This window comes from Populus trichocarpa, chromosome 1 (assembly GCF_000002775.5).
Source record: "Populus trichocarpa isolate Nisqually-1 chromosome 1, P.trichocarpa_v4.1, whole genome shotgun sequence".
Classification (NCBI taxonomy): domain Eukaryota; kingdom Viridiplantae; phylum Streptophyta; class Magnoliopsida; order Malpighiales; family Salicaceae; genus Populus; species Populus trichocarpa.
Window position 1 is genome coordinate 49,319,338 of NC_037285.2, and position 27,857 is coordinate 49,347,194.

The following is a 27,857-nucleotide window of genomic DNA, read 5'->3' on the forward strand; positions in this document are numbered from 1 at the left end:
CAAAAGAAAAATTAATACTACATGAATCTGGTCCTTTAGGTCAAGAGGCAGTTTTCAGGCAATCGCAAGGCAAGGACGAAATTCGTCTTGGATGATGCACAAAGCAACTCTTTCGTTCTCATAACGATTTCCAGAAGCTAAAATTTATCAGGCTTTATTGCCGATCTCTTAATTCTGCAAAGAATAGGGGAGGATGTAAAGCCGCATCCTTGTAATCCAAGGCCTGAGGTCACCGATTTCTACCAAGGGTCTGGTTTCTATTAAGGTTCCGTTTAGGAATATAGTGAAGTATAGTTAAAATTATATTTTATCCCAAAGTATTGTCACATACATAATATAATGCAATCCCAATGAACTCTTTTTAAAAAAATTTAGTTATAAAAAAACTAAAATTTCTAACTTTTATTTATTTATTTTATTTATTTTTTTAAACCGCAGCAACAAAAAGAAACCCAAGTTTAGGCACATTTAATAAAATAGTATTTGACATCATTATTATATTGGTTATTTTTCAAAATATTTTTTGTTTTGAAATATAATAAAATAATATTTTTTTTATTTTTTTAAATTTATTTTTAATATTAACATCTAAACCATAAAAAAACACAAAAAAAAAAAATAATTTAAAGAACAAAAATCAAAATTTTTGAGGGCCACCGGCCACTAATCTGCTTCTCATTTGAATTGCAAGGCTTGTTTTGAGGGTATAGATTGTTCAAATCTGGTACAAAGCTTCTTCAATTGTAAAGTTATTAGATTACCAAAATGAATATGGTTCCCACAATGAATAATCGTTGAAAGAACAAGTTAATCTTCAGCCGCCAAAAAGAAATCCAGCAGCCTGTTCTTCATTTCCATCAAATAATCTAAGAGCTTGTATAACTGCCTCTCTTCCAAACCCTAGCTCAACAAGCTTTGCAACTTTGGCTTCAAAGTCAGGTCCCTGGCCAGCCAATATGAGAGAGAACTATTATTGACATTCAAATTGGCTTGATAGAGTAAAGACGTTAAGATAGATTTTAACAGAATGCGTGATCAGCTTGAGAATACTGAAGGAAACTGTTCAAGTAAGAGCTCAGACTAAATTTCCCACGGGAAACAAAGCAGAAAGATGAACCAAATGTTGATTCTTTTTTTTACCTGTGTCGCGCCACCGCGTGCAACTCCTGTGGAACACCAAGGGAAAAGATTTAGTTAGGAAATCAAATTCATTGACCGCCTAGGTAATCTAAGACAGACCTGTGATGATTAAAACACAGCTATCTACAATTGCATAATTTATAACCCAGCAAATTAGTTAGATTACTTATAATTGAACAGGTAATTCATATTGAAAATACCAGCAGAATGTATCCTGACAACATCATATATCATATCACAAGAACTAACCAGAAGATTGACCTCCAGCTGGTGGATCATTCTTCTTCACTGTTGTTCCTGATGTCACCTGAAAAATCAAGATGGATCAAAGCCAAAACTTTAGCTTTTAAATTAGTAGCAGATGTCAGCATCAATTCATAAAATCATATGATTTATGTTTGAGATGACCATTGATATTCTAAGCTTTTCTCTTCTGTAAAACTCCTAGATATTGCTTGAAATACAGGAATGTAATAAGCGTTTTCTCTTCTGCAAAGCCCATCATTCTTGTTTCACAAGCGAAAAAAAGCAATCCCATCAAGAACTTCAGTTACATAAACAACTACATCCTTATATACAAGTATAGTATCCATTTCAGAAATTATCCAAAATTAAAGTAAACAACTGGCTCAAAGAGGAGGGTATTTCTTTAGTGTTTGAAAACAGCTCAAAAAATCAGATAAAATAGCAACCTATCAGTAACAAGGATCTATTTCAGTAATAACATATAATTAAGACAAGACTTACTGGGTTTCCAGAGCTGGATGCTTCTTTTGAATACCTCTCTTCATCAAGAAAACGAGAAGGAATGTCCTTTTCTGAAACAACACAGCTTTAAGTTCTCGAGTGGAAAAAGAATTGACCACTTAAATGCTTTCTCAAATAACTGAAAGAAATCAAGCATATAGAAGAATAACGGTCATTGTTACAAAATAAAAGGCAAATACAGAAGATCAACCTTGCAGAAATGGTACAGAAACTTCTCCACCACCCATTCTCAAAACATTCTCCTTTAAATCAATAATACACTGCATGAACAGGCTAAAATTAGAACAAATTCATCCAGGTAAACTTTGACAGCCAAAGGTCCAAATTGCCATCAATACAAGACAAAGTGATGGTGCTACCTGGTGCTTGCGGAGCATATCAAGCCCAAAGAGGAATTCCATGTTAGGAGCATCCAGTACCATGAAGGAACAAGGATAAAATATATTCCCAATCTAGAGGAATAAAAAGAAGAAAACAAGGAGATTAGAATCAGCTTCAAGCATAGTGTGTTGAGAGTGACAGTAAAACATGATGAACAAAAGATAGCACAAGAAAAGTTCTTCAGTTAAACAGAGAGGTGCAATACTTGATCATACAAAGGAGAAATATGAGCATAAAGAGATAAAAAATCTGCATGCACGTCAAAGTATGCATGCCCAAAAACCTTGAACAATTTTAACGACTGTACAAACTTTTGTAAGAAAAATAATGGAGATACAAATTGGGAGAGAAGCGAAAGTGGTTAATTATCAAATATAAAAATGTAAATCCCAAAGAAGAGAAGATAAAGAGTACAAATCGGTCAAACTATCCATGTATAACCAAACAGCCAGTATTAGATTAAGAATTGATAAATAGCTGTTTCTCACTTATTTCTCATGTTAAAAGTACTTTGAAAATAATAGAAGAATATTCGTCTTGCTTGTGCAAGACAAAACTGTAAAATAGCCTTACACAGAAACAAGTGTCTGTGCAAACACATACACTTAAACAAGCATGTACACACACTGAATGTCAGTACGTAGAAACTGCATGTATGACCACAAGTGATTCCCCGATGACTTTAAGCAAGAAATGATTCCCCAATGATATACCGATTCCCCGATGATATACCTTGATTGGAGCTACATGAATACGACCCAATATCTCCGATTGTCCAACTCCATGAGCAATGCCTTTGTATCGTTGATCTAGAAGTCTCAACAATCTGAACAGACATGCCAACAACAAAACAGGTTACCCTCCATGTTAATCTCTTGCGAGTATGTGAACATCACTAATGAAAAAGAACTGTAAGCAAGCGTTAAATTAAGATATGTCCACTTGATAGAATCAAAATAATGCTAATTAGAAACATGCAGGCAGTCAAAACCCAGGTTACTATTTAAGAGATAACTTGACAAGAAAACGTAAAGGACTTGGATATCCAACCATGTAACCTCAAAAGTTGACCAATAGAAAAGGAACAAGTACATAAGAATAGCACATACCCGCATCGCTCGGCACAGCTTTTTGATATTATCGTGGACTGAGCACCACTATCAACGAATGCCTGAAACAAAAAGAGAAATCAGTATATCTACAAGGTTTGGCTTGATCCATAATCACACAAGCTCAATGCCCACATGAGAAAACTGATCAAACCGTGCAGAAAAATTCAGTGGTGGTCCTAGTCTATGATGAGAGCTGTTTTGGGGAATAAATGAAGATTACAAGAAAAACACGCAAAAACATGATTATGTTGAAAGAATACAAGGACAACACATCAAGCACTATGTATTGAAAGAAGATTACAAGACTGTCTCTACCTTTAAAGGGACACCATTAACCTCCATGTCAACATACAACATAATCTGAAAGGTTAAAGAAGAAACATGAAATTTAAGAGCCAATAATCAAACTTCAATTGTGCTGCACGAGGTTGAAAATCATACATACCACCCTGGCAAAAGCTTCAGGGTTGTATTCCAAGGCCGCTGCCCAGTTCTCGTCAATTCCTTTCTGCATTTGGAATTAGCAGGAATGGAAAACATCAAAACAGACTGAAAGAAAAAAGCATCTGGAAAAAAAAAATGCATGCCATGATAATCAGTAGTGGAAGCCTTTGAGTGGAAACTAAAAACAAAAGGCTATATATATTGCTTTATTGCAACCATAATAAAGAATTCATCTACGAGAAATGGAGGGGCAAGACACGCATCATGTCCTTGCATAGCATATAACCACTTTTTTAAAAAAGAAAAAAACATGAAGAAGAAGAAGAAAATGATTTGATTTCTAGAACTTTAGACAATAAAAACCCCATTCTTGACTTCACATTAGATGTGCAATCACAGTTGCCGAAATAATACGAGTTGATTTCTAGAACTTTAGACAATAAAAACCCCATTCTCGACCTCACATTAGTTGTGCAATCACAGTTACCAAAATAATACAAAAGGATACAGGCATCCAAATACTTTTAGTAAGTTGTTGCTGACACCTTTACCATTAGAGAGTTAAATAATACTCACCTGACGAATGGCAGCTTCAATTTTCTTTTGTGCCTCTACGTCAAAGGGATCTGCTTCAAGGAGGGCCTATATCCCAAACCAGAAAGAATATAGGTAAATCATCTCCTTCAGTCAACATTTACAATCGATTTCTAATTGAAATAACATAATTATATGGTGGAATATTTTTCTTAAGATAAAAGGGCATGATGCAATAGATAACATAGGGAGCCACCAGTAAAAGCTAGTACTCACAAATTCCTCTTCTTGTTGACGTCGTAATTCAGATCTTTGGCGATGGCGTTGCCTAAGAAGTTCCTGCAGTTTGTTGAGATCGTTTCCAAGAACAGCTTGGGCAAGTTCAGGATCAGCCTGTTGCGATATAAATTGATGGCATCAGACAATCACTTATTGCACCATTGTAAGGAAAAATAAAAGGATTGGGAGACATGCAATGGACACTACAGACAAGCCAAGAATGAAACTTCTTTCGACAGGGAATCAGTTATCAGATTGCAGGATATTTCTCATCTGCACTAAAACATTAAAATCAACATGAAATTGCACGACACTCCAGATTCAGAAGGGTGAAAAGAAAAACTGAACAAAAAAATTATCCATCTTACCTGAAATAGTTGAGCCATTGTATTAGAATCACTTCGAAGGTGCTGCTGGAAAGCTCCAGGGTTCACAGCAGATCCATCAGGATTTAAGCCAAGATTATTGGAGGGGGCACTGAAAAAAGTGCGCGATTTTCATCATTTAGCATGAAAATTTGAATGCCGAAACAATTTAAACAAATATACTGACGTTAGGATCACCAATGCCCATATTGAACAAATGGATCCATAACTAAAATGATAAACTACAAAAACTAAAGCAGAATCTAAAATTCCTTGAATCACAACAGCAGTCAATCCGAAAGTTACCAAACTACAAAAGACCTAGACAATGTTCCAAAATTCCAGGAAAAAACAAGACAGGTCAAATCCGAGCAAGCAATTTAACTGGTAAAATAATACAAAAAAAAAATGTAAATACCTAATAGCAGCAGAATTAGAGACCATCATGACCAAATCCTCATCCTTAACACCCAATGCACTTAATTTATCATTATTCTTCATCTCCCTCCCATTATAGAGCAGCTGCTGCTGCTGGAGTGGCACCTGCGTCTACTCTCACATCAAAACAAAACAAAAATCAATACTTTGAATACAAACCCAAAATTGCACAATTACCATGCTTCAATTAAAACTATACAAGTCCAGTGTAAAAATAAGGTGAATTGGATTCCAAAAATGGAAAAGCTCGGAACTTTGGGTGCTCTCACACCATACAAAATCAACAATAACAATAAAGATACAAAACTTTCAATAATTAAACTTCGGAGAAGGAACATATAGCAATTAATGAACACATTACGAACAAATTTGAATTGGGTTTTTCAAAACAAGATTAGTAATTTCGAGCAACCCGATTTCTCTAACCATACAAATAAGAGAGAGAGAGAGAGAGAGAGAGAGAGAGAGATCTTTCACCTCTACTTCAAGTAAAGCTTTCACGTTTTCAACCTGTAATCAAATAAATGAATGGTAAGCATGTGTATTATTCAAATGACTGGAATAAACAAAAGGGGTTTAGAGATTAATGATTACAGATTCATGAGGGTCAACTTCAAGAGATATGATCTGTTCACCTACTGTCATTACAGTGATTCTCATGTTTCTTTGATAGGATTGGATCTCTTTGGTAGTTTGGTGTTTTTTCTTTTCTGGGTTTTCGAGTTTGCGTGTCGTTTCTTTGTTTATGTAGGAGTGTGAGTGTTTGTATTTAAGGTCGCAAGGAGCTAAAGATTTCTTCGAGGAGAAGGAGGTGGGCTTTTGTCGATTTTGTGACTTGCGAGATAAGTTGGTTTAGGTTTTTTTAAAATTACAAGGATTCGGTTTGGATTAAGATGTTTATAGCTTTTTAGTAGACCTTAATTTAGTCACTATCTTATACACTCCTTCTTAATTAGGTCCCAAACCTATAAATTTTTCATGTATGAATAATTTTGAAGTGGTTTTTTATCATTTCAAATAGAAAAGCTAATGAGTCAATGAAGTGTTGGTCTAACGCTTAGGGCACTACCATATCTATGTAAGGGTGAGAACACGAGTTCGATCTCCAGAAAACATACTTATTAAAAGGAACAACCACTAACCCCGAACGGGAATAATCTCATTCTTTAAAAGGGTGTAAGGATATCCAGGTAAGAATATAAAAAAATAAGCATGTCCTTCTTTCCTAATTATTTCTATCTTTTCTATTTGAAAATAATAATTAAATGTTAGCGATCATGATTAGGAGAGGATTATGACGAAGTTATGAAAAGAACTTCACATCATGTTTGGAAGTGTGATTATGAAGTATTTTTTACTCAAAAATATATTAAAATAATATTTTTTTTATTTTTTAAAAATTATTTTTATATTAGCGCATCAAAATAATCTAAAAACATCAAAAAAAAATTAATTTAAAAGAAAAAAAATAAAATAAAATTTAATTTTTAAAACATAAAAATAAGCAAGACATTAAATTGATTGGTCTTGCCACCTAATTTCGAGAGTTGCAGTAAAAACGTTAATGGTCACCATTGGATGGTTTAGGAACCTTTCCTTGCTTCAATTCAATCAAAAACAACAAAGCTACTTTTTTTTTTTTTTTTACGTTGAAAAGCTAGTAAAGAGAGATAACCAAACATCAAAAACAGTCGTAGCTTATAATGGATTAGTTCTGTCCTTTTATGTTTTGTTTTGCATTTCTTCTATGTTGTTGCTCTAATTACTTGCCTTATGTGTTGCTTTTTTCATGTTATAAGAACAGTTTTTCAGATGGATAAACGTAAGTTATCAAAATTAGAACCCAAGAGTAGCCCACTGTGATCCATAGGTTGTCCCAGATTTGTCCAGGAAGTTGTTTACACGGGGGCTTTCTATATTATTTTGGTACAAGTTATCACTTTCAAAAAATTTCACGTCGAGGACAACTAGTAAGTTGTAAAGAGCAATTCAATCGTGTATGCTTGTAACTTCACAATGTCATTAAACATACATTTGAAGTATGGAAGCAAATATACGTATACTCCTACAAAGCACAAGTCAAGGTTGTAGTCATAGTTATAAGACCCGATCCAGGAGTTGACCCGGTCAAGAAGTTAGATCCCGGGTGACACGGGTTGACCCGGATCAACCCGAAAAATTAAAGGAATTAATGCAAAGTCCAGCTTCTGTCCAATCCTTCCCATCTGTATCCATGCAAATCATAGGCAGGAATTAATTGAAGGAAAGCTCTACAAAAGATGGAAATGTCAGTTACATGTTGCATCCTTTTCTTCAACTTTCATTCTACACGCGCACAAACATACAAAAACATAGTTAAATTAAAGAAAAACAAGGAAGTTGGTAGAACTTGAAGAGCAACTTTGAAAGCATCTTTTCTGCCCCAATCTCCAAGCACCAAAAAGGAAAGTGTCCCATCAATTTTTGCAAGTTGTTCAAACCTTCAAAGCTCTGCATGTGTCCAGACCAAACACAAACCAAAACTACTAATCATCAAAACAAGACATAGAGCCATGTATTCATCAATATAGATAGAGAGGGTCAATGGGTTACTAATAAATATGTGGACTCAGATTATTCAGTTAATTTTTTTTGGCAATAACTCTCAAAACTTCTGGAAACCAAAAAACTTTGCAGCTTCGAGAAAAAAAAGAAAGAAGAAAGAAAATTAGGTACACAGAAGCTAGAAATAATCCATATTCAAGCCAAAAAAACTGCTTACACTATTATTATTATTTATTTATTTTCAAAGAAAGAACAACAAACTTTGTACTACACGTATTTGTGAATAATAATTTTTTAAAATCACAACACAAGTTGCTAAAAACTAATTAATTATATTAATGCAGTTGAATAGTGCATGAATTCTAAGAGATCTGCAAGCCAAATTAGAAAAATATGTTATGAGCCAAGGTAATTGGTGATGAGGCAAGCTAATTGCCATCTTTTCAATCTTGGTTGCTAGTACGAGTGTTTACCATTACTTTCACAAGCTCAAAAGCTGCTCCATGAAGAAACCAATTGTTTCATGAAGAAACCAACCTCTTTACAAACTCAAATAATTTAAATGACCCGAAGACAACATTTAAAATTAAAAGAATACATTATTCTTACCTTGGCTTGAAAATTTTAGGAAAGCAATAGCTTTATCTACTTGGATTACAGATACCATATCTCTTGGTTTTTCAAGCTTTAAAGAAAAAAATTAGGGCAGAAAAATGGTTCTTTCTTTTTGTTGATAGTAAAGTTACTCTATATATATATATATATATATATATATATATATATATATATATATATATATATATATATATATATGTCGGGTCTCGCCCGGGTTTGACTAGGTCGACCCACCGGGTCGACTGGGTTTCACCGGTTTTTTTTTTTTGCTGGTCTTTTGCCTAATTCGGACCGATTCAGCCACCAAGTCAACCAAGTCCCGGGGCAACCCGCCAGGCCGATCCGAGTTTAATGATAATGGTTATAGTGGCATCAATGACACTACATAACCACATTAAGAGGAAGTCTCAAGAAAATGTTGCGTTTATAGAATATAATATCAAATTTAATTTTATTCTGGATGATATTTTAGTCGGTGTTGTTCAATGTTCTCAAAGCCAAGACAACTCTAGTTAGGGCATCACAAATGGATAATGTTCATGATAGGATAACAAATATCTTAATGGGATGATTGAAGAACAACTACAATGTAACAATTTTTTTTTAATGTATAACTAAATAATGCACATTAATATTACTAATAAAATGAAAATTAATACATGTCTTTCTTGATAATTTTACTATAAAAAACACTTACAAAAGTTATTTATCAAACATAAATAAAATTATTTTTAATACAACAATAATTTTAACAAAACACATATTAAATATTACCACAAACCACAAGTAAAAATTCATTTATCGTACATTTTACAAACTGTAACAGCATAAATAAGTAAATAACCACTATCTCAATCACACTAAAGAGAAAAAGTGAAGCTAATCCTGCTTAGAAGGTGTATTTACATAAAATATATCAATAAACTATATAAAAAAAAAACATTGAAATGCAGAAGAGAGAACAAAGGAGGGACAGTACTAGCCGTTTAGGCTGCGCTGCTTTTTTTGCCTTTTTCTTTTTTTTTTCTTGTACCATCAAATGGAAATATATTTTCTTCCCGTTCCTGCTTTTAGATGCCGTGTTTTCACTACGATAAAAAGCATGCATGAAAAAGGTTCAAATTCATATAAAACCACTACATCATGACTAATTTGAAGACCAAATTTGGACTCCAATCTTACACCTGCACTCATGCATACAATATTTTGCTTAATTTGTTTTTTATTAAATGTCCAGATTAGCTTGTGCGCGCCTTCTCGACTAATTCCATATGTCTTGACGTTAACGATTATGTAAGTCTTCAGTGGTCCTGAGATTTGTGGTACTCGAACTGGTGATTTCTAAAAAACAAATCTAAAAAATGACCAGTTGAATTAAACTCAAGACATAACTTCTTATAGTAAGTAAACATGATATTCAAGCTATCATCACCACAAATCCAAATTTATTAGAAAGTCGCGAGAAATCTTAAGAATTCATGTCAAGCGAGGCTGGAAGTGCTCCTGGAAATGCAAAAGCATCAATCTGATTGTTCTTGGTACCATCTGACCTAGCTTAGGCTCGATACGATGTAGTGTTATATATATTTTATCTTAATTATATATTTAAAATTCAAAAATATTTGATTAACCAACACAACCATATTTTTCTTGAAATCTCAGTTAAGAAAATGATGTAATTTATAATACTGACCCTTTTATACCAAACAGTGGCCCAATGTAACATTGGATTTTTCCATCATTGAAAAACCAGAAAGCAAGAAAGTGAAATAGAAGTACAAAGAACTGATGCAGTTCTTCGGTTATTTGTTGAAAGGACTTAGCCACTGGATCTCTGATCAGCACGATCATAATCATAAGCAATCATCAAACAAATAGTACTAGAGTAATTCACTGTCATTGACATGAAGACCAGACCAAGAAACAATTAATGTACTAGGATAAATAAAATTTAATAAAAAAATAAATCAACATAAAAAAATCCCAACAAATAATCTCATCACAGATTCCTAAAACAATCAGGACACATGAAAGGGACTCGGAACCCTAAAGAAAACCATCACAGCAGCAGAATGAGAGAATTCTTCTTGTCCCTAGAAAGAGCCAGGAGGGGGAGCAGGGAAACCCAAGAAAGGCCTTGAAGCCTTGCCGCCGCCGCCGCCGCCGCAAAATGAACCAATAGCGTTAGGATCACAAACATCAAGGTGATCCTTCAACTTGTGAAACCCATTCTTGAAAACTCCAAAACCGAACGATAAGCCAATCAAGATCACCAATAGTATCAAACATGTGCACAGCATGCACATTCGACCTCCACAGCACATCTTTTTCTTGATAAGGGTTTCTCGTTTTTCTTGGATCTTGATCGTTTCTGGTTGTGAAACAAGGCAGTCGCAGTTATATGAAAAGGGGAGGGAGGGAGTTGTGGGGTGGTTTGTTTTGAGATCGTGAAAACGTGAAAGCAAGGTGGGTGGAGGGTGGTGGGCTTTGGTTTTTGGCTAATGGGGAAGATTTGGACGTGATGTGTGTTTGTCGTGTTCGCTTCAAGGGAAACTAACTAATATTGAGTGAAATTTTTCTTGCTGTTTTACCCTTTTCCATTTGGGAAAGGAGTGTTGATTTGTTGGATTGGCTGTGTTATCATAATTGTTTAGCTGTTTTTTCCGTATTCAGTGTAGAATTCCGCGGGGGTTGTGGACTGTTTTAGCAATGTGATAATTGGTAGATGTTATCTTGTAAAACAAAATTATCTGTAAATATATTAAAATAATATATTTTTTAAAATTTATTATTCATTTTAGTAATCAATATAATCTAAAAATATTTTTTTAAAAATAATTTAAAACAAAAAAAATTAATAAAAAAATTAGGTCAAACATCAATACCAAACATAGCATTTCATTAAACAAATTATAGTTATGGAACTTATCCAATCCATCTTGGGTTTGAATCACCAAGTTATTGGATAACTCATGACTCAATCCTTAGTTTTTTTTTTTTTCTTTTACTAGGTTTGGATTATTTTAATTAAATTAAATAGAAAGTGGATTAACTCTCTAAATTAATTGGATTAAACCAATCACATGTCTTTTTTTGGTCTAAATAACAACTTAGCTTATTCTGAGTTAAGAGTCTCCTAGTTAAATAACCATGGACATGTACATGTTGGGAATGTCATTATGATGTTCGAAATTGCTATGAGTGTGCTTTTAAGATAATTTTTTACTTGAAAATATATTAAAATAATTATTTAAAATTTTATTTTTATTTTTAATATTCGCGCATTAAAATCATTAAAAAAACACTAAAAAACATCAATTTAATGTTTTTTATACCAAAAATACTTTAAAAAAACACCAAACAATAGAAGCAAAAGCACTCTCAAACACCCCTAACCCTCCTAACCTTGTGGTGTAAAGGAATTTTGGACATGTTTTGGGTTTTTCAAGCAATAAAGTATTTGGAGGGTAAGGTAGGCTTGTTTGATAGTGTGGTATAAATTGTTTTTTAAAGTGTTTTTTTATTTAGAGATATATTAAAATAATTTTTTTATTTTTTTAAATTTAATTTTGATATTAGCGCATCGAAACAATCCAAAAAAAATAATAATATAATTTAAATCTAAAAAAAATAAAAAATCTTCAAAAGCATTGTTGAACCACAATATCAAACGGGACCTGAATTCGAGGGAGCATGATTATAGTAGGCCCGTTTGTGGCTAGGATAGACTTTTGAGTATGTCAAATTTCAAATGGACCTAGAAAGTTGAGAAAATTCCTTGAAGAAATAGGATTGAAAGTTGAAGCCCATCAAGATAACTAGGAACATGTTTTGTTTTTGTATTTCAAAAGTGCTTTGAAAAAAATTGATTTTTTTTTGTTTTAATTATTTTTTTTGTGTTTTCATATCATTTTAATATGTTAGTATCAAAATGAGTTTTAAAAAATAAATATATATATATTTTGATACATTTTCAAACAAAAAAGTACTTTGAAAAGTAAACGCTACTAAAATATCAAATGGGCTTTAAATTTAGTTCATTGTACATTTTGACAAACATATCACAACAACTCATACTTCAGTACACTTCTATTTAATACTAAATAAGTAATCATTAGTTTTTTTACTTATGTTTAACCGCAGGTCCATAAGTAAGGTAGAGGTCCATTCAAGATATTGATTATTGAATGATAAATATTTTTTTTTTCTGTAAGAGATGAAGGTATTGTTAGAATATAGATGTTTGAATAAAATAATAAAAACATTTAATTTAATTTGAATTTAATAATGTAATGACCATCAATGTTTTTATTTTGGTAATTCATTGGATAAATTATTTTGGCAAAAAACATAAATATGTAAGCTTTTCTATTGTGTTTTTTTTTTACAAAAAACCTCAATCATAAATTAAAAAAATTTATACATGCATTTAATTAAATAAATCAAGAACTATTCGTGCAAATAAATGCAAAAAAAAAAGTGTTAACACAAAAGAATGAATGTGTAAGTGTTATTAACGTGTTCTTGACATTAAGTTAAAAATATAATCGTGAATCAAAAAGTCAATACTTATATATAATAAAATAAATTGAAGATCATATGTATTAATAAAAAATGTAAGATATCGAGTTAATTTTTAACATAATAGATAAATGGGATAGTTTTATAATTGCTATAGTTAAACACCTTTTTCTTTTAATCTTTGTATAATATTTAAAAAAAAATTATAAGGAAAAAAAAGAAAAATTAAAAAAATAGATAAAAAAAATGAAGATAGGAATAAAAAGAATTATATAAATAGATTAACTGTGGAGTAATAAATATTTAACGTATCAAGAATAAAAAAAACGAATTGTAAGGAAATAAACGAAAGAACTAAAAATAAATACAAAAAAATAAAGATAAAACAAAAATAAATTAATGATAAATAGTTAAAATATAAATTGATAATTATGTCTAGAATAAGGGGGGAAAAGAGTGGGGGGATCTAAGCAATTAGTTTTTTCTAAAGAACAAAAAATCACAGATTTTCCTTAGCTATATTTCCCACTATAATAGAAAAAATTTAAAAACTATATTTGTACTATTTATACGGGAAAATACCGTTTCCTTTTTCAATATTTTAGAAGTTTAACAAACTCTTTCCTTTTTTTTTGTTTCAAGAAGTAAATATTTAATATTTAATTACAATATTAATGACAATTCCAATAATAGTTGAGGCGGCATGTATTTTGTTTATAAATTATAATATTTAATGGCGTGTTTGGGAGTATGATTGTAGTTGTTTTTCAAAGTGTTTTTACCTCAAAAATAATTTTTTTTTAAAAAAATTATTTTTGATATCAGCACATCAAAATGATATGAAAACACCAAAAAATATTAATTTAAAGTTAAGAAAAAAATAAAAAATATTTTTTTTTTCAAAATGCTTTGAAAACACAAAAACAAACAGGGCTAGTCTTGTATCGAGAGGTCTATCTGAATTTTGAAATGATGATTTAAATATTATAGAAATACATAACACATGTTTTAGATGAATTTATATACAGCTTAAAACTTATATTAACTCAAAATTAAAAGAGTTGTTCAGTATATCTTGAACCAAAAACTTATATAATCTTTAAATTTTAATTTTTTTAAACTAATGGATATATCATTTAAAAAAAAAGCTATTTATATCATAATTAAAAATTATTATTGTTAGAGGGGGAATGACAATTTTCTAATCTAGTTACTATTAATTACTTTAGAGAATTTTGATTTATTAAAATGCAAACTCAATTACCAATTTGAAAATACATATATAAAATTTATAATAAAGCCCTAAAAACCTTTTTTTTGTTATATACATATATATAAAGCATTTTATACACTTGATGAATATTTATTAGAAATTCTTAAATATAATTTTAAAAAAACACTACAAATTATATCCTATGACTTAATAAAACCGAAAACAAATATTCATTATAGTCCCTCATCTTCCCAAAACATATTTCTTAACCCTTTATATATTATCTTTTTCCAACCCCCCCCTCAAAAGTCAAAAAAAGAAAAAACCCCAAAACCCTCCTCTCCTGTTCTTCCTTTCTCACTTGTCTTCTTCTCCCTCTTCTACTCCCTTCCTCTCCTCCCTCTCTCTCGCCATGGCATCCCCAAATCCCCAACATCAACATCAACAACCGCAACCACAACCACAACCTCCTCCTTTTGACATGCACAAGTTCTTCATGCCCACATCCACACCACCACCACCTCAAAACCCTTCTTCCTCCCCTTCTCCTCCTCCTCCCAATCTCATCATGATTCCTCCACCCCAACAAATCCCTTCTTCTTACCCTCCATCCACTGGGACCCACCACTTCCCTCACTACCCCAACTTCCCGTTTCCCTTCCCACCCCAACAACAACAATTTCAACCTCCTTACCCTCTCCAACAAAACCCTAACCCTAGCAACCCACCTCCTCTTGCTAACCCCCAACGTTCCCTCTCTTATCCCACACCCCCTCTCACCCCAAACCAACAACTCCAAGACCGTTCTGGTGCCGAAATCATGGCACTCCTCCGCACCCCTCAAAATCAAGAACCCCCACCAATCCCACCGCCGGCCGCGCCTGCGCAAGATTTTTCTGGAGCTGTTAATAATAGTAATAATATTTTTTCGGGGCCTATTAGGATGCCTAGCAGTACTAGTAGCAAGATGCCCAAGGGAAGGAGGGTAGCGGGTGAAAATGTAGTGTATGATGTGGATGTTAGATTGCAAGGAGAGGCGCAACCCCAGCTTGAAGTTACGCCTATAACTAAGTACTTTTCTGATCCTCAGCTGTGTTTAGGAAGGCAAATTGCTGTTAATAGGACTTATATTTGTTATGGGTTGAAGCAAGGGAATATTAGGATTCTTAATATTAATACCGCGCTGAGGTCTTTGTTTCGGACACATTCTCAGGTTAGGTTTCATTGATTCCTGTACCCTATTAAAGTTTTTTTTTTCTTGAGTTGTTTACGTGTTTTGGTGACATAATGTGTGTGGGTTTTATCAGCGGTGTTTTAGAAATGAATGAAGTCATGCTTTTGTGAGACTGGAATGCAATTTAGATGCTGTGGGGTTTTTGTTCATTGAATTTCTGGTGTGTTGTTGCCTGTTATTGTTGTAAGAATTCATTACCATAAGTCATGCCATTGCCATTGTTGTAAGAATTCATTACCATAATTGACGTCATTGTCGCAATTGCGTGTCTGTATGACTTCATTTCAGGGTATTTTATGGATTTCAAGAATATATGAGAAGAACTGCCTTTTGTGGTTTTATTTTATACTGGATATATTATTTTTAAAGTGGCTATGAAGATTTGTTAAGCTGCTTATTGATTTGCTCTGCTTATTATTATTATTATTATTATCATTATTATCTAAGCTGGTGCTTTGTTCTTTCAGAGGGTCACTGACATGGCTTTTTTTGCCGAGGATGTTCATCTTTTGGCTAGGTTAGATCCTGTTTTGTATACTATGATTTCCTCATCTTTTTATTGTCTTTGGGTTATTTGACATGCTTTTGTGCAGTGCTGGCATAGATGGACGGATTAATGTCTGGAAGATCTCTGAAGGTCCGGATGTGGAAGATAAGCCACAGATTACAGCACAGACAATTATTGCTGTCCAAATAGTTGGTGAGGGGGAAATTAAAAACCCAAGGGTTTGTTGGCATTGCTATAAACAGGTATGGCATTCTTTGACAGCTTATCATCGATGAAGGAGTTTCTATAATACTAGTGATTTTATGGTGGTGTTTCTCTTGTTTGCTTAGTTGCTTTTGTCATATTGCTTATGACATCATACTTTCACTTTTTTAAAGGAAATTTTGGTTGTTGGAGTTGGTAAACGAGTTCTGAGAATTGACACTAATAAAGTTGGAAAGGGCGAAGTCTATTCATCTGAGGCACCTCTTCAATGTACTGTTGACAAGCTGATTGATGGGGTCCAATTCGTTGGTAAACATGATGGAGAAGTCACTGATTTGTCAATGTGCCAATGGATGACCACCCGTTTGGTATCTGCTTCTATGGATGGCACGGTTTGTATTTGTCCTTATCTTTGGATGCACTTGATACTTATAGTTCTTTATGCAACTTTCACTTATTTCTTTCTTCAAACTATTTATTTAAATGGCTTAAACCGCACACATGAATTCTTTTTTATCCTTCTGTAACAGGAATGTTGAAGTTGCATTTTGGCATAGTTGCGTGTCTAATTTCTTGATGCAATATATGGATAGGTTAATTTAGGGTTTCTCTATGTCCATTTCTTGTCTCTCCAATAGATAAAAGAATGTTGAAATTGATTAAAAGAAAGCAAAGAACCCTCAGAGAAGCACGAACATGGATGTCCTGGGTGGAGTTATGAGTAGAAATACTATGGAGGGGGGCCTCTTTTATCAATCGTTTGAGTAGGAGAAATAAAATTTGAAAAAAACCCAACTCTCACCAAAGTCAAAAAAAAGTTCACTTTGCATAGCTAAAACTGCTGTCTAATAGGGAAGCTGAGGCATTGAGTTTCCCTGCTATGATATTGCTTTGTGTTATCTGGATTTATTGGTCATGAAGCTTTTATTACAGTTTGAACTGATAGCAATTTAAGAGACATTTTCCTTGCATGCTGTGCTTGCACATCCCTAGAGTAAGGCTGTTTATGTGTGCCTTGTGCATATTTCTTATAGTTTTTGGAAATTAAAAGGGGTTTCTAATGAACTGCATTTTTGTGTGACAGATAAAGATTTGGGAGGATCACAAGGCATCGCCCCTTGTGGTTTTGAGACCGCACGATAGCCAACCTGTTTATTCAGCCACGTTCATGACTGCTACTGACCGGCCAGATCACATCATACTTGTCACAGCAGTACATACTAAGATCTTTATTTTCATTTGTCATAGTCTTGGATCACAATGTGGTAGCCAGGTGTTGAGAACCTGAGCTTTTGTGTAGTTAGATTGTCAAGCAAGTTGGCATGCATTTGATTGTTTGGATTCTTTTGAAATTTAATTTCGAGCTTGGATCACTGTAGAGTCCAGTTTTTATTTTTTATTTCCCTGGAGCTAATGTTTACACCTTTTGTTAATCAATCTTCCAAAACTTTTGAACAGGGGCCTCAGAACAGGGAAATGAAGATTTGGGCCTCAGCTAGTGAAGAAGGCTGGCTCCTGCCTAATGATTCTGATTTGTTGAATTGCACCCAGACATTAGAGCTGAAGAGTTCAGCTGAACCTCGAGCTGAGGAGGCATTCTTCAATCAAGTAGTAGCGTTGTCTCAAATGGGCCTTATTTTACTTGCAAATGCAAAGAGGAGTGCTATATATGCTGTGCATTTAGATTACGGTCCTAATCCAGCATCAACTAGTATGGACTACATATCAGAGTTTACTGTCACTATGCCTATTTTGAGTTTAACTGGGACAAGTGACGTTGTGCATGGCCAATCTGTTGCTCAAGTTTATTGCGTACAGACACAGGCAATTCAACAGTATACTTTGGAATTATGTCAGTGCCTGCCACCTTTGATGGAAAATGTGGGTTCAGAGAGGTCAGATTCCAGTGTTTTACATGGTGTGCCTAATGCTGATGGATATGCTGCCCTGGAGTCACATGGACGTAAATATTCTGATGTTCTTATGAGCTCCACATCAGTTGATGTGACCACTCCGCAACAAGATACTCCTGCTTCAAATATGGACCCCAGAACTATTGCTTCAAATATGTCCTCATCAACTAGTGATGCTGATATAGTTTGTGTTCCATCACCTCCTCTTCCTTTGAGACCTAGATTATCTAGAGGTCTTGCTGAGTTTGCAGTTGGGGGAATGTTTGAGCCAAGTCCTGCATCCAGCAACCAAGGTTTTAATCAACCAGCTATCGATTATTCAGTTGACCAGCAAATGGACACAATTTGTTCAAATTTGTCCGATGTGCCTTCCTTGGATGGTGACTCGAGGAATGAGAAAATTGTACAAGATAATTCTACCACTCTTAATCCTCCTGTTACATTTAAACACCCAACTCATCTAATAACCCCTTCTGAGATTTTAATGGGTGCTTCATCCTCTGAAATTACCAATGTTAATGAGGGCAAGAGCGAGGTTGACTCAAATGTTCAAGATGTGGTTGTAAATAATGATGTTGTCAATGCTGAGGTGGAAGTTAAAACAGTTGGTGAAACAATAGCCACTCGAGATGACGGATTTAGTCTTCGAGGGGAATCCAAAAGGCCTGTTTTTGAAAACAAGGAAAAAATCTTTTGCTCCCAGGCATCAGATCTTGGTGTTGAGATGACTAGAGAGTGTTGTGCATTACAGCCAGACAAAAATATTGAGGAAAGTGGACAAGTTGATGGTGTTGGCATTAGCGAGTCTCTTGCCCCACCTTCTCATGCAGGTGGGGATGAAGTCCACGACTCAACAAAAGATATATCTGGGAAAGTTTCTGAGTCCACTGTGTCGACAGTTGTTCCACTGTCAACAACTCCAAGTACAAAAGGGAAGAAGCAGAAGGGGAAAAATTCTCAAGCATCAGGTTCATCTTCTCAATCTCCACCTGCCTTTAATTCAACAGATTCTTTGAACGAACCTGTCGGGGCTTCAAATCTCCTCTCCGTGGAGGGTGCCTTTCCTCGGTTTTTGGCTATGCAGGAGGCAATTAATCAGGTGATTGGTTAGACTCTGCACATGGAAAATACCCTACCTTACGTAGCATGTGTTATTTTCTTGCTAGACAATGTCATAAACTTAAAGATTTGACAAGGAACATATATGGCTGCAAGCAAGAACCTTGTGCTACTGTATTTGGCTACAATCCCTTTGTTAGTCCCTGTTCATTATTGGGCTGGGGATTAAGGAAGATTTTCATTCTTCTTCTTCTTGTTTTTTTCTTGCATATGAATAAATTCTTATGCATAAATAATATCACTTTCATTGACTTGGTGGGCTCTACATGTGGGTCTTACCAATGAGTGGTGGTGTTTTTTTCTGTGCACTCGCCATGCATGATCTTCTGTGCTACATAGCACAATTCTTTGCTAATAGTGGTGTTAGATTTTGCAAACAAAAATCTTGTTTTCTAGTTTCTATGATTTCATCTTAGAAAGTATAACACAAAACCTTATTGTCCTTTAGTCAGTGCTCATCCACTTTTGACATTGGTGTTCTTTCTTTCTATTTATTTTCCAGCTAGTGATCACACAAAAGGAAATGAATAAGCAGATGTCAAATATGGTTGCAATTCCTGTTTCTAAAGAATGTAGAAGACTAGAGACCACTTTGGGGCGGAACATTGAGAAAGCCATCAAAGCCAATACTGATGCATTGTGGGCTCGATTTCAAGAAGAGAATGCAAAGAATGAGAAGTTATTGCGAGATCGCACACAGCAGATAACAAGTTTGATCTTGAATTTTATCAATAAGGACTTGGCAGCCATGTTAGAGAAAGCACTGAAGAAGGAATTGGCTTCAGTTGGACAAGGTGTAGTTCGCACAATATCTCCAGTCATCGAGAAAACAGTATCTTCTGTTATTGTCGAGTCTTTCCAGGTAAGATATCTGAAAATCATATGCATTTTTATTCAGAAATTAAATATTTTCTTACTGATGTTTTTCTTTCTCCAGAGAGGAGTTGGTGACAAGGCAGTGAATCAACTGGAGAAATCAGTTAACTCAAAACTTGAGGCTACTGTTGCTAGGCAAATCCAAGCTCAGTTTCAAACTTCTGGCAAGCAAGCTCTCCAGGTATGAAGAAGTTAGCTTATCATAATTGTTTTGAATAATTAAACATCAGTGGGCCTCTGAATCAATGGTAAAAGTCTTGGGCTTGATACCGAATGTTGCCAGCTCAAGCTGTAAGTGTAGCCACTTCACACACAAATGCTGAAGGGTAGGGCTATCTGTTTTTGCAAAATACTACATGGACCTGGTGGGTCCTAGGCTGGTTAATGGTTTTCTATTGAAGATGCATGCCCGATATTATTTTCCTGAGGAGCATTACATCATCGTATAACTTTTGGTATGAATCTAGGGAGTGTCTGTCAGACATTGTTGATAATATAACTTTTCACGCAGGATTCCTTGAAGGCTGGTCTGGAAGCGTCAGTAATCCCTGCCTTTGAGATGTCTTGCAAAGCTATGTTTGATCAAGTAGATGCTGCCTTTCGGAAAGGGATGGTCGAGCATACAGCTACAACCCAGCAGCATTTTGAATCTGCACATTCTTCATTGGCACTCACTTTAAGGGTGTGTTTTCTTGTGCCGCGTTATGAATTCATTATAAAGAAGCCTTCATTAATTTATTGAAAACTGAAATGTTGGGGTTTTTTCGGATGGATCCTGAGCAAGAGTTGTCTGTTTATTTTGAATTTGGATTTGTATGTGAATAATCATATTTTCATCCTAACAATATCCAATTTTTCAAGCAGCTTGCCAAATTGTTTCACTCTATACGTCTGTCATTCAGATATATTAGCCAAATATAGGTTCTTCTTGGGGATCATGAACTTAGCAAAGGGCGATTACATATGACTTGAGGCTATGATGTGCTTTTTGGTCATTGAGGTCTTACTATAGGTATTTAAGGAGTAAGGGTGTATCACAGAATCTAGATCGCAACTGCCATGAAGGCAGTGGCTGTTTAGTATGTGTTGCTATTGTGCTTTTAGTATTGCAAGTCGAAGCAAATGGATGTGCTGCAGTGGTCCTTTTGTCTCTCTTTTTTTTTCCATATTTGCCTGAATTATTTTTTTCCTTTTTGTATGTGTGCGCTCACTAAATGCAGGATTCCATCAACTCAGCATCATCATTGACGAAAACCTTGAGTACAGAGTTGGCTGATAGTCAAAGACAGCTGTTAGCTATTGCAGCAAACTCAGGTGCAACAAATTCGTTGGCTACACAACCTAGCAATGGACCTTTGGCTAGCTTCCATGAGAAGGTTTGTTATGTTTTATGATCTGAACTGTTTCAGCTGCTTATGACTGTCAAATATCATTTGTTATCGCGGAGGTAATTCTAAGCCTTCCCCGTTGATGATTCAGGTTGAAACACCTTTGGATCCAACAAAAGAGCTAACACGATTAATATCTGAACAACAATACGAGGCGGCATTCACTATTGTGCTACAAAGAAGTGATGTGGCCATGGTATCCTGGCTGTGTTGTCAGGTATTTTCTCGTTATGAAACATGTTGTTTGCTTCTGCTAGTCAATGCTTCTGGTTAAGAAGAATTTTGCTTCACAAATGTCAAGTTTTATTTCATGTCATGTTTTCAGTCTGAAAAATATGAAATGGAAGATGTCTAGTTATTATTCTTGTTCTCATAGGTGCTGTTGCATTTTTTCCCCCCGCTATTCCTTTATGCGTTTCTTGTCTCATGCTAGTCTGCTGGGATTGTGGTTCTTATCTAAACTTTGAAATGGACTTGAGAAGAGGCGGTCATTTTAATTTTGCTCTCCTATTTTTTCCAGGTTGATCTGCAGGGTATCATGGCTATGTCTCCTCCTCCACTAAGCCAAAGAGTATTACTCGCACTTCTACAGCAGCTAGCCTGTGATATAAGCAAAGAGACTCCTCGAAAGCTTGAGTGGATGACAGTGGTGGCGGCTGCCATACAGCCAACAGACCAAATGATTGCTTACTATGCACGGCCTATTGTCGAGCAAGTATGTGAGATTTTGAACCAGCTAAGGAGATCAGCTGGCGTTACTGGCGCTGACATCACAAGCATCCGTATTCTCATGCATGTCGTTAATTACTTGCTGGTGACCTGTAAATGATGCTCCCATTGACAACCACTGTGCAAAAAACAGGGCAGAGTTTTGAAGTAGGAGACAGTGTACAAATCTTTGGTGGTTCATATATAGGGTCGTGGATTTTCTACATTTCCCAATTCGTAGAAGTAATTGAAAGAGAGGAGTTTGTAGTTCGTAGAGGCAAAATGATGCTCTCTTCTTATCTGTGAAATAATCTTTAGCATGTTTAAAGATTCTATCCTCATGACATTAAATTTCATGGTTTAATTCAAAGTGTGTTGGTACTCTCTCTCTTTTAGGGCCCTTTGTTGTGTGATCTCGCCACGTCTTTCGATGTGTTTAGAAATACAAGTTGTAATATTTTTTAAAAAAAATTAATATTTTTTATATTTGAAAATATAAAAAATAATTATTTTTTAATAAAACTGATACACTGTGGACATGTATTTTTTTAAAAAAAAATTATATTTAAATGTTACAGGTATATTTGAATAAAAATAATATTTACAACCATGTTTTAAAAAAATAAAATCACAGTAACTTGAATATTGTTTTTCGAAGTTGAATATATAAAAAAACAGCCGGCTGACTTGATATCAGCCCGATGGGCTTTGCTTTCAGAAACACGGTTGAACCCTGAAAATTTAATTTTTTAAAAAATTTAAATTATTTTCATTTATGAATATTAAGAATAATTTTTAAAAAATAAAAAAATATTATTTTAATATATTTTAAAAATAAAACATTCAAAAAAACATACATGGAGCTCAACCGATAAGTTAAGCTAATTGCTTAAGCATTGTCAACCATGGAATAACTGGTTTAATAATATCTTTTATAGTTTAATAAAAAAATTATTAAGGAAATTAATCATAATAAAAAAGTATTTACTCTTTTTTTTTTTTTTGTATTGCATTTCGTTTAAAAAAAAAACCAAAACGAAATCTACCTCTTTACACGGTGCCTCGGCAGAGACATGTTAAAACTATCTAAAAAATAAAAAGAAAAATCCTGAAGCTAAAATATTAAAAACAAAACCCGACCCGAATACCCACTCAATCCAGGTCCATGTCAGTTTTCCATTTTCTTTTTACCAGCACTGATCGGTTTCCCATCTTCGGGTCGTATAATATCCACCCGAATATCCAACCGCTCTCCTATAAAAATCCCTCGCGGCTGCCGATAAAGACATATCATAAACCGCTCTCGCTGCCGGATCCGATAACGTCTCATAAGCGTTGTGAATCTCAATAAAATCAACACCTTCGGATGGCTCATCATCGCGATCTAACATCGCATCAGGATGGTATACCTTAGCAAGACTTCTATACGCAGTCTTGATCTCCACTTGCGACGCGGTTGGATTGACCCGGAGTATTTCGTACAGACTCAGAGATGAATTCCTCGAGTCTACTCGGATAGTGTCAGGAAACGTTGAAACCGAGGCCTTGATTCGAAATCCCCGGAGAGAACGAGTGGAGGATGTCGTGATCGACGATGGAAGGAAAGTTTTTTGGACTATATTGGCGGTAGCCGCGGCCGTTGCGGCGGTGGTTAGAGCGGGGGTGGAAGAGATGGCATACATTGGAAGAGAGGGTTCCAGGGGCAAAGGGGGTATAAGAGAAGATGATTTTGGAGCGAAATTGTGTGGAATGGAGAGGAGAGAGACTGTTATTTATATATATATAGAGAGAGGTCAATTTTATTTTTTTAAAAGAATATTTATTTATTATTTATCTGAAAAGGAAGAAAAGAAAACAGTGGGTCTGAGGAGTGGCAGTTGTCTATTTTGTTGGAGATCTTTCCAATGGGCTGTTTGCTGTTGCTGACGTGGAATTTATTATATATTTATTAAATTCGTTAGTTAATAGGATAATATAATAAAGACCTTCTAGAAGAAAGAGCTATTTTCCATTTTCTTTTTTCTTTTTCCATTTTCTAGAACTATTTTTTTTCGCATAGAAAAAGGGTCATGCAGTCCATAATCAAATGGTTAGATTAGATAAATAGAGGAGTCGGTCACCACTACACAAAACAGTTTTATATATATATATATATATATATATATATATATATATATTTCTCCTATAAAAAAATAAAAGAAATTAACAAAATTGCTCTTTTATTGTAATCTTTTAAATTTTCTTTTTTATAAAAAATGTTATTTTACTAAAAAAACATTATTTTTATTTTAGAATCTTTCTTTTTTCTTTTAGGTTTTTTCATTATTCATGAAAACTCTTTTTTTTTTTTTTTTGTCTCTAAGTTGGATCTTGGACACATGTTAGCTTCTACTAGCGTGTCATGTATCTTAAACTAACCATAATATGTCGTTTGATTGATCGAAAGATATATTGAGATAATAAAATATATTTGAGGGGCGTAATAAATTAAAATAGTAGTGTATAGATATATTAAATTGTATCGATATAATAATACACGGATAATTTAGTGTTTTAACTTTTTTAAATCAAATATTTAATTTTTATTAGTTTTCCAAGACAATCCACCAACAATTGCATTATAATAGATTATATAGAGTTTAATGTAATTGTTGATTTTATATATATATATATATATATATATATATATATATATATATATAAATTTTAAATAGAGGTAATAAGGTTTACTATTGCGTTTTAAAAAAGAAAAAAGAAATGTGGCTTAAATCATGTACCAAGACCGGATTGGGTTGAATAAATTAGTTTTATTTTAATTAAATGATAAATAAATAGGCAACGACAACAAATGAATTAAATAAAAAAAAATAATTATGATAACTTAAAAAAAATAAACAATGTAGCTCAATTCATAACCTATTAAATATTATATGATGAAATGGGGTAGAAAACACTAAATAAATTGACTCATAATCACTGACACATGTCATATAAATAGAAAAAGAACGCAACAATACTTCCAAAGACACAATAAAAAAATATTTTTAGTTGTTAAGAGATGTTGCACGCACTAGTAAATACCCAACAAATGCCAACCTTTTTAGTTTTTTTATTATTTTCTTTATGTATTGAAAGACCTATTTTCTCTTGAATTCATATGACAAGAAAAGATGCAAAAGATCACTGGAATTATAAATTTTTTTTTGTCTTTTAAGGGTATTTTGGTTGTTTTACGATGCGTTTTGTTTTCTTACTATTTTCTACACAAGATCAAATATCGAATTTCCCCTCATCCGACATGATAATTACGAAAAATCATTATGAAAATATAAAATCACCCATTGGCTCTAGTTTTAATTTTTTTTATTCTATAGATATTTTTGGCGTTCATTGTGTAATTAAGATGAAAAAAAAAACTTTTCTTGGCCGATCAACTTGGTGATTCATCAACTTGGAGTCTAGTTTATGCTAGGTTTGCTTTTAACCTGCATAAGAAGTTGACTAGATCAAATTTAGGCAACTCAGTAGGTCAACTCACAGCTTGATTGATCTCGTTAGATCAACTTTATGGATTGTTTTTTATTTTTTTTAAATAACATCGTTTCTAATTTTTTTAAAACATAAAACAAAAATAATATTGTTTTATAATAAACTTCAAATAACTCATCAATCCATGGATTGACATATCCAATCCACAATTTGAGCCTTAAACTATATTTGATAACTATGCTCATAATGAGAGTATAACCAATCGTTCATGGTACCAAAAAAATTATTACAAACCGTAATACATTATGCTTATCCAGTATCTAAATCACTTTATATAATTTGTTTTTATTTCACAAATAATTCAATGATGTTTTAGGAAATTTTATGCCAAATATGATAATATTTGCTTTTTACGAGGTTAACTCGATTTCACGATCTACATTGCAGGTTTAGCAAGTTGACCTGAGTTCCAGCTTATTTTTTTAGGGTTCTTTTTTAATTGTTTTTTTTTCAATTTCACTCTCCAACAACTTGATTTTTTTTATTATATAGTTTTTTTTTTAATATCATCCTTCAATAGTAGGATGTTTGAGAATTAAACTTTATAATTTCTTACAATTTGTTTTCGTATAGTTATCTTGGTCTCACATATTTATTTATTTTTCTTAATTTCAATATTCAATATTAGATCTGTTGGAAATAAAGTTTTGTAATTTTTTAAATTTTTTGCTACGGCGTTATCTTGATTTCATGTTCTGGATTGCAGGTTTGTTAAGTTAACCCAGACTTACTCGAGTGGTTTTTTTGTTGTCCTTTTAATTTAATATTTTTTTTTGTATTTTTATCATTCAACACTAGGTTGATTAGGAATTGACTTTCATAATTTATTTTGATTTTGTTTATAAAGTTATAATATCTCATGACCTAGATCACATATTTGACAATTTAACTCGGGTCGATTCAATATGTCATCATCTCAATATTTTTTTAAAAGATATCATCCAATTGAGTTTTGATTGGACCACATAAAATTATGCTTGGTTAGTATTGCAACAATGTTTTATTTTTGTGGGACCTTATGTGTGATATCTCACATCGGAAGCGAGCGTCCAAAGCCAGGGCCTTATTAGTAGTGCTGGTTGCTAACATGTTGTACGCGTTTTAGGGCGTCAGGCTCAGAAGTGGGCTCACGCCACCAAGAACAAAATCGTGAAGGCGGTAAGGCCCAAAACGGACAATATACAGCATGTTGGGGCGGACTGTTACATTATGGGACCACCAAGAATTGAGATTAAACCTCAATTTTTTTTTTTAAAAAAAGACAAACTAACTAAAAGCTTCTCACTTTATTTTTTAAATCCATCACAAAAAAATAAATACAAAAGATAAGAGAAAAAAAATCCATAAGAAAAAAAACTTCTCAAATAACCCTTTATCTCATACCACTTTGCAATGGATGATCACCTTAATAATTTATCATCTCAAGAATAGTTGAAAGAATACCTTACAATGATTTTTTAATTGGATAGATTCAACATCTCTCTCCCAATAAATCCCCCTCCCCGTCTTCTTGGACTCTCTCCTCTCCTCTCCAATCAAAACTAATTATGTTAGAAAGAAATTGAATGATAACTGATATTTGTAAAATTTGATCGCAATATCAATTTTATTCCTGATGAGTTTTTAACTAATATTGTTGCACGCTTAGAAGAAATGGATACTAGAGGTTTTATCAGATGAATTTTATACATGATGAAATTGCAAATAGTTTAACTGAAAGAACCTTTTAATAAAGTATTATTCATTTCATGATGTAATAATAATTAAATCTGTAATATTTTAATTAAAAATCAACAATATTAATATATATTATTTATAGTCATTTTACCACCAAATCTCAATTTAAAGTTTTTTTAACCAAATAAATTATACTCCATATTCATTCAACCTCAAATTTAGCCATATTTTTAACCAAACTCATATTCTATCTAATCATCAACTAAAAATACAACTTTTTTTCAAACCTCATCAATAAAACAACCGCCGTCCTCCCTGCACGGCAAC

General features: G+C 33.5%; 4 protein-coding genes across 4 annotated transcripts; 1 reads left to right on the forward strand and 3 right to left on the reverse strand.

Annotated features, from left to right (window-relative positions):
* Positions 1 to 639: 639 nt before the first annotated feature.
* Positions 640 to 6,323, reverse strand: LOC7457658 (protein DNA-DAMAGE INDUCIBLE 1). The gene is made up of 16 exons (XM_002300541.4): positions 6,056 to 6,323; positions 5,939 to 5,971; positions 5,442 to 5,572; positions 5,027 to 5,135; positions 4,656 to 4,772; positions 4,422 to 4,487; positions 3,847 to 3,909; positions 3,717 to 3,761; positions 3,399 to 3,460; positions 3,022 to 3,115; positions 2,268 to 2,360; positions 2,099 to 2,168; positions 1,888 to 1,958; positions 1,390 to 1,447; positions 1,141 to 1,166; positions 640 to 943 (listed from the first exon to the last, which is right to left on the reverse strand). Exons 1-16 carry the CDS (start codon positions 6,119 to 6,121, stop codon positions 815 to 817), a joined length of 1,233 nt encoding a protein of 410 aa, XP_002300577.2. The 5' UTR covers positions 6,122 to 6,323; the 3' UTR covers positions 640 to 814.
* A 4,178-nt stretch (positions 6,324 to 10,501) lies between these two features.
* LOC7471700 (uncharacterized) lies at positions 10,502 to 11,076 on the reverse strand. The gene has a single exon (XM_002300542.4). It carries the CDS (start codon positions 10,942 to 10,944, stop codon positions 10,714 to 10,716), a length of 231 nt encoding a protein of 76 aa, XP_002300578.4. The 5' UTR covers positions 10,945 to 11,076; the 3' UTR covers positions 10,502 to 10,713.
* Positions 11,077 to 14,665: 3,589 nt separating this feature from the next.
* On the forward strand, positions 14,666 to 22,688 carry LOC7471701 (enhancer of mRNA-decapping protein 4). The gene is made up of 12 exons (XM_024599399.2): positions 14,666 to 15,567; positions 16,056 to 16,105; positions 16,182 to 16,338; positions 16,474 to 16,692; positions 17,385 to 17,513; positions 17,759 to 19,312; positions 19,835 to 20,194; positions 20,270 to 20,389; positions 20,720 to 20,890; positions 21,429 to 21,584; positions 21,688 to 21,813; positions 22,117 to 22,688. The coding sequence occupies exons 1-12, from the start codon at positions 14,767 to 14,769 to the stop codon at positions 22,423 to 22,425; spliced, it is 4,152 nt and encodes a 1,383-aa protein (XP_024455167.2). The 5' UTR covers positions 14,666 to 14,766; the 3' UTR covers positions 22,426 to 22,688.
* Positions 22,689 to 23,274: 586 nt separating this feature from the next.
* Positions 23,275 to 24,067, reverse strand: LOC7457659 (chaperone protein dnaJ 11, chloroplastic). The gene has a single exon (XM_002300543.4). It carries the CDS (start codon positions 23,984 to 23,986, stop codon positions 23,492 to 23,494), a length of 495 nt encoding a protein of 164 aa, XP_002300579.3. The 5' UTR covers positions 23,987 to 24,067; the 3' UTR covers positions 23,275 to 23,491.
* Positions 24,068 to 27,857: the final 3,790 nt, after the last annotated feature.

What these genes read in the sequence shown, in the direction of transcription:
- LOC7457658 (XM_002300541.4), bottom strand. Translation starts at nt 6,121, where the DNA reads ATGAGAATCACTGTAATGACAGTAGGTGAACAGATCATATCTCTTGAA. An exon ending in AAGCTTTACTTGAAGTAGAG is followed by an intron (nt 5,573 to 5,938) that starts GTGAAAGATCTC and finishes ATGTGAGAGTAG; the next exon opens with ACGCAGGTGCCACTCCAGCA. An exon ending in CAATGGCTCAACTATTTCAG is followed by an intron (nt 4,773 to 5,026) that starts GTAAGATGGATA and finishes ATATCGCAACAG; the next exon opens with GCTGATCCTGAACTTGCCCA.
- LOC7471700 (XM_002300542.4), bottom strand. Translation starts at nt 10,944, where the DNA reads ATGTGCTGTGGAGGTCGAATGTGCATGCTGTGCACATGTTTGATACTA.
- LOC7471701 (XM_024599399.2), top strand. Translation starts at nt 14,767, where the DNA reads ATGGCATCCCCAAATCCCCAACATCAACATCAACAACCGCAACCACAA. An exon ending in CTGCTTCTATGGATGGCACG is followed by an intron (nt 16,693 to 17,384) that starts GTTTGTATTTGT and finishes TTTGTGTGACAG; the next exon opens with ATAAAGATTTGGGAGGATCA. An exon ending in TTATTGTCGAGTCTTTCCAG is followed by an intron (nt 20,195 to 20,269) that starts GTAAGATATCTG and finishes TTCTTTCTCCAG; the next exon opens with AGAGGAGTTGGTGACAAGGC.
- LOC7457659 (XM_002300543.4), bottom strand. Translation starts at nt 23,986, where the DNA reads ATGTATGCCATCTCTTCCACCCCCGCTCTAACCACCGCCGCAACGGCC.